Source organism: Dasypus novemcinctus, chromosome 6, assembly GCF_030445035.2.
Source record: "Dasypus novemcinctus isolate mDasNov1 chromosome 6, mDasNov1.1.hap2, whole genome shotgun sequence".
Lineage (NCBI taxonomy): Eukaryota > Metazoa > Chordata > Mammalia > Cingulata > Dasypodidae > Dasypus > Dasypus novemcinctus.
Window position 1 is genome coordinate 127119257 of NC_080678.1, and position 14424 is coordinate 127133680.

The 14424-nt window shown below is 40.5% G+C and overlaps 1 protein-coding gene across 7 annotated transcripts in view; it reads left to right on the forward strand.

Moving 5' to 3' along the window:
• NRG3 (neuregulin 3) overlaps positions 1 to 14424 on the forward strand; it is a 1103107-nt gene that overhangs the window by 1050242 nt on the left and 38441 nt on the right. For all 7 annotated transcript variants that reach the window (XM_058299387.2, XM_058299391.2, XM_058299388.2 and 4 more), the window contains exon 5: positions 13715 to 13817. In XM_058299387.2, the coding sequence (XP_058155370.1) occupies positions 13715 to 13817 (103 nt within the window). The remainder of the gene's footprint in view (positions 1 to 13714; positions 13818 to 14424) is intronic.

Genomic DNA, 14424 nt, shown 5'->3' on the forward strand with positions numbered 1-14424 from the left:
GAAGAGCAACAGAATGAATTCCTGGTATAAAAGACAACACTCCCCACAAAAGCTTGTCGTTTTTAGTACCCCACCAGGCAGAGATCCCACTGGTAAAATGTCCTTAAGCTGTACCTCAGAAGCTCTTATTCAACGAAGGCTTGCTCAGCACCCAAAGCGCAGAGAGAGCTTCAGGAATGAGGAGGAGCCTGGCCTGGGGGGGCCTCAGGCTGGTGTGGGGAAACAGACAGGTACCTTTGGGCATAGGACAATGTGGCCATGGAGAAGTGCACAAGGGTTGTAGAGAGGGTGGGGTTTGAGAAGTATTTTCAGACATGTGTGTATTTATACTATTTTTCTGCATTGGTGGACGGCCTCCAAGAAGAGACACTGTGCTGAAGAGATGGAGCAGGTCAGGAGCTTCTGGTCAGCCAGGCTATCTGAACTGCGTGGTTTGACTGGAGGACCCTAAGCTCCACATGGGGGCCTTGTAGCAGTGCTTGGGGCTCGTGTATCCCCCTGCGTGTCTTCACGCATACACTCTGCAGGCCCAGTCCTGCCAGTGTGTTTTTATGTGTTTATTTATCTGAGCTCACGGTGTGCATCCCTGTAATTTGCCTTCAGGACCTCTTTTATCATAAGTGATTGTTTTCCTTTAACAGTATGGTTATCAGTCCATTTACTCTTTTTTTTTTTAAGATTTATATTTTATTTATTTCTCTCCCCTTCTCCCCCCACCCCCTGCCCCCAGTTGTCTGCTCTCTGTGTCCATTCGCTGTGTGTTCTTCTGTGACTGCTTCTATCCTTACCAGTGGCACCGGGAATCTGTGTCTCTTTTTGTTGAGTCATCTTATTGTGTCAGCTCTTCGTGTGTGCGGTGCCATTCTTGGGCAGGCTGCACTTTTTCACGCTGGGCGGCTCTCCTTAAGGGGCGCACTCCCTGCACGTGGGGCTCCCCTAAGCGGGGAACACTCTTGGGTGGCAGGGCACTCCTTGCGCGCATCAGCACTGCGCGTGGGTCAGCTCCAAACGGGTCAAGGAGGCCCGGGGTTTGAACCGCGGACCTCCCATGTGGTAGGTGGACGCCCTTGCCATTTACTCTTTGTTCAGATTTATCTTCAGGTTTAAAAACTGCAAATTTGGACTTCTAAACATTCAGTAAATATTCCCTCTTGCCTGATCGAGGTTCATTTACAGTTTCTTGTTAGCGCCTATCGTTTTGATAGGTTACAAGTATGTGCTGATTGTTAGTAACAAAATCCAGACAGTCTTCTTAATCTAATAATAATTAATACTGGAAAAAAGCCACTTAAATATAATCCAGTTAAAATGAAGACAAAAAAAAAAAAACAAATCTCATAAGCCAACAATCAGGGAGATGAATCTACAAAGTTGTGAATTTGACTTTTTGAGTAGAAATAAAAGCTAGACTCAGGCAGGGAGGAGCACTGCACTTTTCATAAACTTGTTGGTTTAGCTACATTTGCTAGCAGCCATCATTGGCTGTAGTGCATTTGCTTCCCTGTGTTTGTATTTGACTACAGGGCCTTAGAGAGGAAGCCGAGGTGGTATTGTTAGATTTACCCTTAGAATGAGCCATCAACCTAATCAAGCTTTCGTTTTGACCCTAGTGGTACCACAGTAGGTGGTCTGGTTTGCCATATGCTGCATATTAGGTGGTCTAGGTGGTGAGGCACCCATGTGCCTGTGTGCATAGGCACGTGTGTTTAAATCTCGTGCTTCTTGGACGCCAGCTCAGATAGGGAAATCATATTAGAGCTTAATGATTTATAGGCATAACTAGAACTGGTGGTACAAGGAAAGGTCCCCCAAAAGGTGCTTTCTTGTGGAATTTCCTCATTTTCTCAGTGTAGTCCTGGAGCCCCATATCAGGGAGCAATGTGAATCATTTTAGATTATTTCCCATTCCCTGAATCATGTAGTGGCTTAGAGCCTCAGTGTCACCCATGGCTCTGACCTCAGTGTAGAGCTATCCAGAGGGAAATGATGGTACATAACTCTTACTTTGAGTTTCTTTGGTGCATTTTGCAGTGCAGCTTAAGAAATCTATGTGGAGAGACTTCTAAAATTAGAGACTGTTGAAGATTCGCAATTCATAGCTACTGGAGGCAAATCTTCTAATAGGAAATTTGTCCACCTGTGGCTCTGGGGACATAGAAACTCCACTTCCTTTTCTTTATTTTTCTTTTTATGATTTTAAGAAGCTTTAGATTACATAAATGTTATGTCAAAAATATAGGGGTTCTCATATACCCCACCCACACACACACACTCTTCACCACTTACAACATCTTTCATTAGTGTGGTACATTTCCTGCAATTGATGAACACATAGTGAAACATTGCTACTAACCATGGTAAATGCTTTACATTATAGTTTACACTCTGCACCGTGTGATTTTATAATTTTGACAAAGTGTATAATGGCCTATATCCTTCATTGCAATGTTATGAGGGAGAATTCCAATGTCCCAAAAATGTCCCCATGTTACACCTATTCTTCCTTCCCCCTCCCCTCAGAACCTCTGGTGGCCACTGCTGTTGTATCAATGACACAAGTTCTTCCATTGCTAGAATAATAATAAATATACTTCAATCCATAGTTGCATTCCCCTGTTATGTTTGTACATTCTTTAATCTTGAGCATTTTAGGTTGGTGATGCCCACTCTATTTCTGATTGAGAGGGGTCTGAGTCCGTGGGGCAGATGGATGGAACTGTCTTGCTTTCAGTGTTAGATACTCTATTTTTTGGGATGGACATTGCGCATCATCATTCTTTTGTTAGTTGTCCTAGGAGAGTCCGACAAACTGGAGAGTAGGTGTTGCAACTCTGCTGAGATCCAGGATTCAACCAGCATATGAACAAACCAAAGATCTAAGTCTCTGGGACATATATTTAATGAGCATAGTACTAATTATAGGTTCAAATAAAAGGGACAGAAGAGCCATGTGCAGGGAAGTTATAAATGAGTCCAGCTCTGTTACACTGGGGAGCATATATTCCAAAGTGAGGCCCATTGAAAAGGTGCCAAATTCCTGAGCGTGTCTGCCCTGCCTGTAGTGTCCAAATGTCACTAGAGCCCTCAGGAGCTCCCCTGCTTGAGACACTGTTTCCTGTGGCAGTCAATGAGATCCTGCTGAGATGTGCATAAGCACAACCTCTGGAATCTTTTAGCCATGAAAGCTCATTTGTATATAATATATTGCTCTTTTGGTCTAGGTTTTTTTTCCAAATGCATCACTAGCTGGCACTTGATAATGATCGCTCAGTGCCAGGGAGGCTCATCCCCCGTCATGTCCCACACTGGGGAGGAGCGGGGGACATAGTGTGTTTATATGCCGAGTTTGGCTTAGAGAGAAGCCACATGTGAGCAACAGAAAGGCTTTCAGGAGATAATGCTTAGGTGATATATAACACTAGACTAAGTTTGAATTTCACAAGAGAAGGTTCCTAAGTACAACCATCAATATCGAGGACCTGGCATAATGGTCTGTCCTCCTTCACTAGGCACTGCCCGTGTACTCAGGAGATTCTTGCCACTCTTTTAGGTAATGTAGCAGGACTCCCCAGGATGAGAATTCAATATTCTTTCAGTTATTGTGTAGGTCTCCACCCACCAAGACCACACCCCATGACCACTTGAACATACTTATATGCCACAGAGTCATGCCGCAGGTGCACCCCTCCCCATGTATCCCCCCATCACTGACACCCCACACCGGTGACCCTCCTCTGCCACAGTTGTGACCCTTCTGTGATCCAAAACCTCCCCCAAAATGAAACCAAATAAATAAATAAAAATATATAACAAATGAAATAATAATAACAAATAAAATCCAAATAGAAAAAAATAGAAAAAAGAAATTTCACTGTGTCTTTCATCACCATAAGATCTGTTAAATGTTCAGTGACAATTTTTTTCATATGTTCCCTCAGTGTCTTATTTTTTTGCTGCTTTTTCCACAAAGAAGCTTTAGGTTACAGAAAAGTCTCCTGGAAAATATAGGTGATTCCCATTTACCCAGTCCCCCCCCACTCTTCCCTATTAATAACATTTTACATATATATGGAACATTTGTTACAATTGATGTAGAAATAATGAAGCATTGCTACTAACCATGGTCAACGGTTTACATTATATTTACATTTCGCACTGTACACTTTTATAGATTTTGATGAAATTTAAAATGCCCTGTGTCCATTATTGCAAGATCATGCAGAACAATCCTAATGCCCTAAAAAATGCCCTATATTCCATCTATTCTATTTTCCCCTCCCCTTCCCCTCAGCACCTATAGTAACCACTGAATTTCAATTTTGGAGAATAAGGTTCATAGTTACTTGCAATAATATTGAGGGCTTGGCATACTGGTTTGTTTTCTCTTATTGGGTACTGCCTATGTTCTCAAGGGATTGTTGTCCCTCTAATTGGGAACAGAGCCCAGGAGGGGAGGTCAATAGTTTCTTGCTTACTATGTGGGTCTCCACCCCCTGAGATAATACCCTATGACAAGGGGAACACTTTCATATTCCATAGAGGCATGCCCCAGGTGCACCCTATCCCGCATATCCCCCTAACCCCATGCCCTGCAATATTCGCCAAAAGGACATTCCCACCATTGTAATTTTAACCACGACCTACAAATCCCGAGTTCACCAGCTCCTTCCCCCAACCTTCCCCCAGTTCCATGGAGAGTCCAGCCCAAGCTCCCACCCTTCTCTTCTCACAGTCCAGCACCATTGAACCCAATCACACCACAGCACCCTATCAGCCCTATCCACTGCCCAGCCACCCCCTTCCACCTTATCATGGGTTTTCAAAGGGAATGTACCAGTGAGGATGAAAAAGCCAGAGTCATTGCCCCAAGAAAGATATTTTGCATGATGTCATCTAAAATGTCTGGGTAGGAAATCTAAAACCACTAGTTGAAAAATTGGAGTGCCAAGGTAAAAGTACAAGTATCCATGAGTGAATGATATGACATAATGAAAATAAAATCTTAAATACAAGTCTCAGGGCACAAGCAGAGTGTTTAAGTCTTTTGCTGCCTGTCCCTCTGGCTAGTTTTGCAAAAAGGAAGTAGATTATTTTAAAGGCCTTTTTCACCGGATCGCTGGATTCAGCAGAATAAAAGGGGGGTGGGAACTGATATTTGTGCACCAGTGATCTGCCATGTATTTTCTTAGGCACTTTATTTCTGCTCTCTCACGGATTCCCTTAAAAAAAATAAAGCCCTGTGAAGTATCCACCCTCACCCCCACCCATTTTATTGATAAGAAAAAAGAATGAGAGAGGACAAGTCACCTTGAGGCTGGAGTCTAAGCAGGAGTGAACCTCAACCACACTGTTCCCCGAGGGGGGTGGGCTCGGGGACTGGCCCAGGATGGAGGGCCCAGCCAGGCTTTTTCCAAGTCGCAGGCTAAGCTGTCTGTCAAAAGATTTTTCTCCCCGTGGAGGGCCTAACATTGGTTTCTAAAATGTTACCATCGATTACCATCTCTTATTTCCCTTTAGAAAGAGAAATACGTTCATATAAAAATAGGAGGGCAAGTGTGGCACCAGAGAATGAGGAAAGGGCCTGCCAGAGCCAGCAGACAATGAAGCACAGTTTCCTGATTCTTATTTATCCAAAGATTGGTTTCTCCCTCCAAAACCAACTTCCCACTCTGCCGAATGCAAAAACGTTGCTATCCCATAGAACAGTAGCATTGCCCCTTATTAGATGGAACCAAACTGGATTGCCAATATTAGACTATTTCTGCCCCCAAGCTGCCAATGTTTTGTGGCTTGGTCTAATACTTACTAGTTACTGAGCTAGGTGCTGCAGCACTCTATATTATCTTCTCTCATTCAGCACTCACAGCCCTCTGCTCCGTCGCTGATGGCAGGCTCCAGGTACAGGGAGGCAGTCACTGCTTTCGGAGCTGGGATGAGATTCTAGATTCTAAATCCAGGCTGCAGGGGTAGCGACAGGGCAGGCGAAAGGACCTTTAGTGCGTGGAAGGTACATGAGAGAGGACTCAAGAGTTTCGATCGCATCCGAAGGGCTCCTGCAGGGCCCTGGGCATCCACGTCACCAAGTCAAAGCGCTTCCTTGATTTCCCAGGAATACTCCACAGCCTGTCCTTCTAGAAAAGCATGTTCTGTTTTCTTCCATGGCATTGCCCCGCTTTTGTTGTTTATTTTTTTTTTCCCCCCCTCTTTTCATTTCTCACCCGCCTGGCTGTTATTTCTCTTTTTCCTGTGCAGCATCCCTTCCTCCCCTTGCAGGAAAAGTCAGAGTCTTTGGTGGTTTGGAGCTATGTATCCTAGGAAAAACCTGCTCTTAAACTTAACACACCCCTGTGCATGTGAACGCTTGTAAATTGGACCTCAGTTAAGGTGTGCCTGGCGGAATCAGGACAGGTCTCAGTCCTATTACTGAAGGCCTCTTAGGGATGGTCACAGAGAGAAAAACCAGAGGCAGGAGCCAGGAGCTGACTGCTAAGGAAGCCAGGAGAGAAGGAAGAAGCCAGGAGAGGCCACCATGTGCCTTGCCATGGGACAGAGCAGTTGAGGACAAGGATCAGGCCTCAAGTTTATCCTTCTCCTAGCTTCAAAACTCTGAGCCATAAATTCCTCTTGTTTGCGCCAACCCGTTGCACGGTATTTGCTTCAGCAGTCAGGATAGCTAGAACAGTCTCTCAAGGCTCTGCCGTAACTAATCTTCTCTTACCACTCTTATTTTCTCCCTCAAGTACTTCATCCTCTCAAATGATGTCACTACATGCACGTCACGTAAGCACACACTTTGGAACCTGGCACTTCCTCTGGTTCCGGATTGCCCTGATTTCTCTACATGGATGTCTCATAGGCCCTTCAAACCCGACACGTTCAAAACTGAGCTTGTTATCGCTTCCTCCAGTTCTGATCCCTCTCCTCTATGCTCTGTCTTAGTTAATAGCCTCACTGTCTAGCCGCCTGTGTATTTTTGCCTTACCTACATTTCAGTCCTGTTTCCTCGCGCTCGCCATGGCTGGCTCTACTGGTGTCCAACTTCCATCAGGTCTTGTCTGGGCTGAGGCAATACGCCTCCTAAATCTGCACCCTTGTTATCCTTTTGAACCTTTTCCTACACTACAGAAAAAGAAATGGACGTATTATCGCATCATAGTCAGTAACTATCTGCTTTTGTAGGGTCATGTTCACTTTACGATGAGTGTGCACTGCCTCCGTGTTGTTGGTCTTCCGGGCTCCTGAACTTCCCATTCTACATCCCACCACAGGGCCTTTGCACAAGTTGTTACCTCTTCCTCTTCCCTGTCCCTATTCTCATTCCTCTTGCATAGTTATTCATATTCATACACCATACTTCTCTTCCATGACCAGTATGAATAGGTCAACTTCCCATACTATATGCCTTTACGGCATTGTATACCTCCTTATTATAACACTTATTATAGCTCACCCATCGAATTCATTTTTGCATTTATTGAATTAAGGGCTGCTTGCCCAACTGGATGGTTCAATCCTTGATGGGAGGGTCCATGTCTGTGTCCCTTTCCTTTTAATTCTGATCACCAAATATAGTTCCTGCACACATTTAGCTCCAAATGGATATTTGTTGGAAGAAATTAATAAAATTACTTCCATGGCAAAAACATGTAGATGAGATATATCACTTAATTTTTTTTTTTTTTTGGATTGGAAAGACCTTGCCAAAGCCCTCATTCCTGGAGCTTGTGGGAACAAGCGAAGGTGTCCTCAGTAGGAGGACTCTGTGGTACTTCTAGGCATAGAGGCCACATGCAGGGGCACCCCAAAGAGAAAATGCCTGTCTGCTACCTAATTAGAGGGGCTCGCTGGCCCCTAGGGGCTTCACAGGGCTTCACTGGGACTTCTCTCTTGGAACTCTCCTACTTTCACTTCTGAAAAGCTTCTCACTTCATTGAACTTGTCTAATAGTATTCCAGACGAATCCTCACATTTTTAGGTGGTGTTGGTTATAGTCTTGAAGAAAGAATCTGCAATGTGCCCCATCCTACCTGGTGAAATATTTTTGAGGAGAAAATATTTATTGAGCAGTTTCTATAGGTTAGGCACTGTTCTGGCTCTCTGTGGAACACCAAGTGTAGATATCAGTATTTCTATTTTATAGACACAACACTGAAGCACCAAGAGATTAAATAACTTGAAAAAGTCTTATAGCTAAAAAATGGCATAGCCAGAATTTGATGCTAGTTCTCCTTGACTCCAAATCCTTTGCATTTGAATTATATAACTCTTTTCATAAAGGCATTATACTTGCTCATAAACCACTTGTCATTTTCTTTGTTCATTTTTTTATATTCTTATTGGACGCTAGTATCACAAATTCCAGAACACAGTGTGATGCTTGTGGCAATACCTCAAGACATCATTAGTAAAATAAATAAATTCACACATTCAAAAGCATTGGGAGATTGCGTTCTTGCATGCAAGTGTTCATTCTTTGCACAAATAGGCTCTTTCATAAGTCAAATAAAATTCTATGTTCAGAGGGGAACGAGTTAAAAAAAAAAAGAGGAGTTAGAATTTGCTGAGTTATTTACTATGTGCTATCTCCTTATGAAAACCATTTTTGATACAATTCTCACAATATAAACACTACTATTGCTTTATTTAGGTGTAGAAATTGAGGTTTATAAAGGTAAATTAAAATTCCTGTGGTCACTCAAACTAAGAATGTCAAGATTTCAAGTCAAATCCAAAATTTCCAGACTCCAAGCCCCTTGATTTTTGCACCTCCCATGTTACTTTTTTGGTTCCCTGAGTCAAAGACAGTGATAGACCATCACTGTAATTACACCTGGGTCTATAATTTCACTCGCTCTCTTTGGAGTTTTAATTTCATTCTTGATTTAAACTCAGAATTGATTTTGTGCATTTCCCCAGGCTATATTTGACTTGCTTGAAATAAGAACAAAAACACCACATAGATTTAATGTGGAAATAATCCAGTTTGGTGAGTATTCTCTCTCTCCCTCCCCCCCTTTCTTTTTGTTTTAATGGGTATTATTATCCTTCACTTTCATAATTTCTTTATTGGCATAGATGAGTCATATTTAGTTCCATTGTCATCACCAACCTACACTAATTAAGTGAAATGGAATTATTAGAGCTTGTACAACTATTTGTTTCCAAATTCCAATAGGAAAACTTAATGAGCTTAGAAATGTGAGGGTGGAGAGGATGACATCTTTGAGATGGCAGTATGCCCAAACAATGTCCCAATGGCACATTCTGTATTCCTTTACCTTGAATCTCTCCAAATTTAAAATCTAAGCCCTGTCCTGCCAGGGCCATATGTTGGCCCTGCTCCATTTATTCAGGAATGTGGATAACGTGAGATTACTTTTTGGGTTACTTTCTATTCCCCAATATTCTAGCCTGAAAAAAGGGATTGATAATGAGAAAAAGCTTAAGAAGAGCGAGAAGAGAAGGTAGGTCTTCTAAGACATTGGTTCCTAATATACTTCAACAGAAATAAGAACTAAGAGCATGTGGTCACATTTAAATCAGGCTGTAGTGCATTATCTTGGGGAGAAAAAAATGAAAATAGGTCCTTGAAATTGGATTCTTCCCATGTAGGCTTTGATCCAGCTCTGTTGCATCTGGTATCCACTCGCCTGGTCAAAGTTTATAATGTGACCGACATTACTGGTAGGGCAGCATTACAAGTCCTTGGCTCATTTCAGCAGGGCATGGAAGGATCTGGGCATTCTGGAATCACACCTGAAAAGTTATGCTCTCAGGAATTCTCCCTCTGTAACCCAGCACTCCATCTGATTTAATCTCAGTAATGGAATATGTTGAGAAGAGAACAAAAATAGGACAAACAGATTATCTGTCTGGAGCCTAAGCAGACAACTTAAAACCACCCAGAAAGCTGACCTAGCAAACAGATGGTGTGGAAAGTAAGGTGGACAAAGAGAGGGTCTGGAGCAGTTTCCTGGTTGCTAAAACAAATGCCATACAATGAGTTTTCATAAGGTGTATGTTCAACATTTTATGAAACTCAATTTTAAAGCAGTTGTACCAATTTACAATACCACCAGAAATGAATGGGAGTTCTAGTTGCCCCACAGCCTGGTTTTCACTTGCTAAGGTCAGCCTTTAATTTTAGTCATTCTATTCTAGTGAATGTGCTTATGTAATTTCTTATGACCATTTAACTTGAAATTCTCTAATGAGTGAACATGTTGGGTACATTTTTAGGCATTGCCTGCTTCCATAACTGGGTTGTTTGTCTTATTATTATTGAATATAAAAAATCCTTATATATTATAGATGCCAGTCTGTTGTTGAATATATAATTTACACATTTTTCTCAGACTGTATTGCCTCCTCATTTTCAAAACCATGTCTTTTGAAGGACATATGCTGTTATTTTTTATAAAATCTAATCTAATCATTGTTTTAACATTTTACAGTTCTTGCCTTTTGTCTTGTAATTTAAAAATCTTTGCCAAATCCATGGTCACTCAAATTTTCTCTTTTGTTTTCTTCTAAAAGTTTTATAGATTGAATTTTTAGGCTTCATTCTATGATCCATTTTAAGTTGATATTTGTACATGGTATGAGATTAGGCTTGAGGTTTATTTTGTGGATATGGCTATTCTATTATAAAGTCGTTTTCTGAAAATATCTGAACATCTTCCATCTCTCAGAGCCCAGCTCCTGGAGTTCAGTGTCAGCTACCAGGTGTGGGGCTTGTCTCTTGAGCTGCTCGATGGTCCCACCTCCTTGGGGGCTTCGTGATTCGGCAACTCTCTCATCCTCTCTCTTACATGACAGGACCCAACATGGCAGCTTCCTTTTCCTGTGTCTATTTGTCTCTTTTTCTGCTTCTCAATTTTTATCATACCCAGAAAGAGGGCAGAGAGGCAACATGAATTACACCTCACTGAAGTAGTCCAATCAAAAGCCCTAAAGCAATCTTATCAAGTAATCTGACCAAAGGCCCCTCAATGGAATTTAATGCAATCAAACGGTGCCTCACCCACAGAATAGATTAGTTTATAAACATTATCTTTCTCCTTTTGGGATTAACCAAATTAAAACTGTCACAAACATTTTACAATCAGCTTGTCATATTCTATAACAAGAAAGCTTTTTAATTTTTTACTAGAATTGCACAGAATCTATGTATCTTCATGGAGACAATTTTCAATCATAATAATATTGAGTGTTTAAATCTATGAACATTGTATATCATCCCATTTTTAGGATTTTTTCAAATTCTCTCAGCTATTTTTTATAGTTTTTGGTATACAGACATTGTCTAATTTATCTCTATGAATTTGATATTTTTGATGCTATTGTAAATGGTAGTTTATTTCAATTTCTGATTATTTCTAGTAAATAAATGAACATACATTTAATTTCAACTTGTATCCTACAAGATTGCTAAGCTCACTTATTATTATATAGCTTTTTTTGTTGATTCTATCAGCTTTTCTGCATAGATGATCATGTTATCTGTGGAGAAAGATAATTTTTTCATCTACTTTTCCAATGCAAATGGTTTTTATTATTTATTATTGTTTTTGCCGTATTGCACTGGCTAGAGCTCAAGTGCAGTGTTGAATAAAAGTTGTGATAAAGGACATTCTTGCTTTCACCCTGTTCTTAGGGGAAAAGCAGTTAGTCTTTTACTATGAAGTGTAGATTTTTTTACAGCTGCTCTTTATCAGAATCAGGAAATTCCATTCTATTCCTAGTTTTTGAGAGTTTTAATCAGGAATGGATGTTGGGATTTGCTAAATGTTTTTTTCTTCCTTTACTGAGATCATAAAATTTTTTTCTTAGATTGTTAAATTGGTGATTTGCATGAATTAATTTTCAAATATTAAACTAACTAAGCATTCCTTTACTAAACCCCACTTGGTCATGATTTATTACACTTTTTATATCTTCATGGATTTGTTTTCCTAAACTCTTGTTAAGAATTTTTGCATCTATGTCAATGAGAGACACTGGACTACAATTTCTCTTTTTTGTTATATTTTTGTCCAATTTCGGTATCAAGATGATACTGGTATCATAGGATGAATGAGGCGTATTCTCTCCCCTTCAGTATGTAGAAGACTCCTGAGATGATAAGAAAGAATGGAATCCACACCATTTTCACTAATTGAACCACCAGGAGAAACATCTGAAATATTTATTTTAATTAAAGATTCTGATTTAGAAAGTCTGAGATGGAGAGCATTGATTAGCTATAACAAAGAAAGACATTCTCCTCAGGTGATTCTTAATAGGTGGACCATATCCTGTGAATTCTTGTTCCATTCAATTGTTCTCAATTGTTTTCCCCAGATCAACAGCATCATAATGCCTCTTGTGGACTTGTTAAAAATGCAAATGGTCTGTCCCTACTCCAGACTTACTAAATCAGTAACTCTGGGGAAGAGGAAGGAGTCCTTCAACAGTTATTGTGCTGACTATATTGCACACTAAAGTTTGAGAACTCTTACTCTGTATTAATAAGAGAAGAAAAAGGAATGGATCCAAATGCAGTTAATTGTTCATATATTGCGTTACAAGGAAGGCTGTCTTGCATACTGACTTCTTCTTCCTTAAGGCATGTAAGGGAAGATCTGATAATAAATGGTGGAAGGGTAAGTCAGAGGTTTGAAGAGCATGGAGGTATGGGATAATCATTAGAAAAGCTGGGTAGCAGATCAATGAGATTGTTAATCACTATAGGATGCCCACTTAACCAAGGTGATTGAAAACCTTTGTTGATATCTGTCTGCACAATTATGCAATCTTCCCCAGCAATTCCAATATGCTCAAGGTAGGGGCATGGAAAAGGCAGTTTCTTGAATTCATGCGCAGTTAATTTACCAGGTGGGTACAAAGAAAGGTAAAAGGAATATGGTAGCTGAAGATGTTTTCAAGGAATGGCTGTAATCATGGATCATGGTCTCTGTGATGGATAAAGAAATAAAAGCAAGAGGAAGCTAATTAACAGAAAGAAAATGCTAGGGTCTTGATGACATGGAAGGACTGTTTTGGTAAATATTTTTGAGGGAGTCAGTTGGAAATGTAAATGATAGTGGCTGATGAAATATTTGTTTTTGAATTGTTGTCAATTTTATGACCTTAGTGATGATGACTGAAATCTAGTGTGCCAAATCATTGGTATTTGAAAGACCGTAGCATGTGGGACTAGAATATTCATTTAGAGAGTGAATTTCTCTATCACAATGGACATCTTAAATAGTAGGAAGATGATAGAAGACTGACAACCAAGGACCAAATCAGATCAGACCCCAGGGTATCAGCACCATACAAAAATCCATCTTGGAAACCATCATTGGCACAGGCAGTTCTGATGGACACTGTTCCCTCACCTAACCACTTTGGGCCCCAACACAATTCCAGACATGTGTGCCCCACATTACGTCCCAAAGTCACTGAATGCCATTTGATAATAAGGTTTGTAATTTGTATATCTGGGTAGAGTTATGATTTAGTCACACAGATGCAAAATATAATATTCAGTTATCCTATAGACCATTGCAAATAAATTAAATCAAAATAAACTCTTCATGTTTTCCTATTCAGCTCAGGAACCAAATAGCTGCCTTTGAAAGGTTTCGACCAGCTCAGAAGTACAAGGATAAAGATGGTCTATGCTGCACCCTGCTAACATCCATTTTAATTCTGTTTTTCAAATTCACAGAAAGTGAAGAAGTCTATCAAAGGCAGGTGCTGTCAATTTCATGTATCATCTTTGGAATTGTCATCGTGGGCATGTTCTGTGCAGCATTCTACTTCAAAAGCAAGTAAGCCTGTTTCTCTACAGCGTTAAAAGATTATGTCTCAGCAGAAGCATGTTGTCTTTCTTTAAGTCCTCAGTCTCTGCTCCAAGAATAGGGATCTGGTACAAATGGGTCCATCCAAATTCTGCAAATGATTAGAACTATTTGTAGACAGGTGTGTGTGTATACATGTACATGTGCATGTGTGTGTGCATGAGATTTGATGCAACTAGCCATCATTCCTTTCAGTGATCATGAGCACTTTGAGTACTTTGCACCCACTGGTTATCTGTCTGCATTAAAGTCTCAGCATTTACCTGTCACTAAGGGCCTAACTCTGGGGAACTGAGGCAGCCAGTAATGTGAACCTAAACCCTGTAAACCGGTAAGTACCATTTTCAGATGAAAACCAAAAAGTTCAGAAAAAATCACTTTTCCTTTCATAGTGTTTTACCTGGTTACCCATTCAGGTTTTAGCCAAACACGAATGCTAAAAAAATCTACTTTTGTTCTCAATTTGTACATATATCTCTAATATGCCCTGTATTTTCTTTGCTAAGAAACCAGACATTTTGCAGATGGATGTGCTTATTTCTATTAATAAATGGACATACTACACATGCACAATATA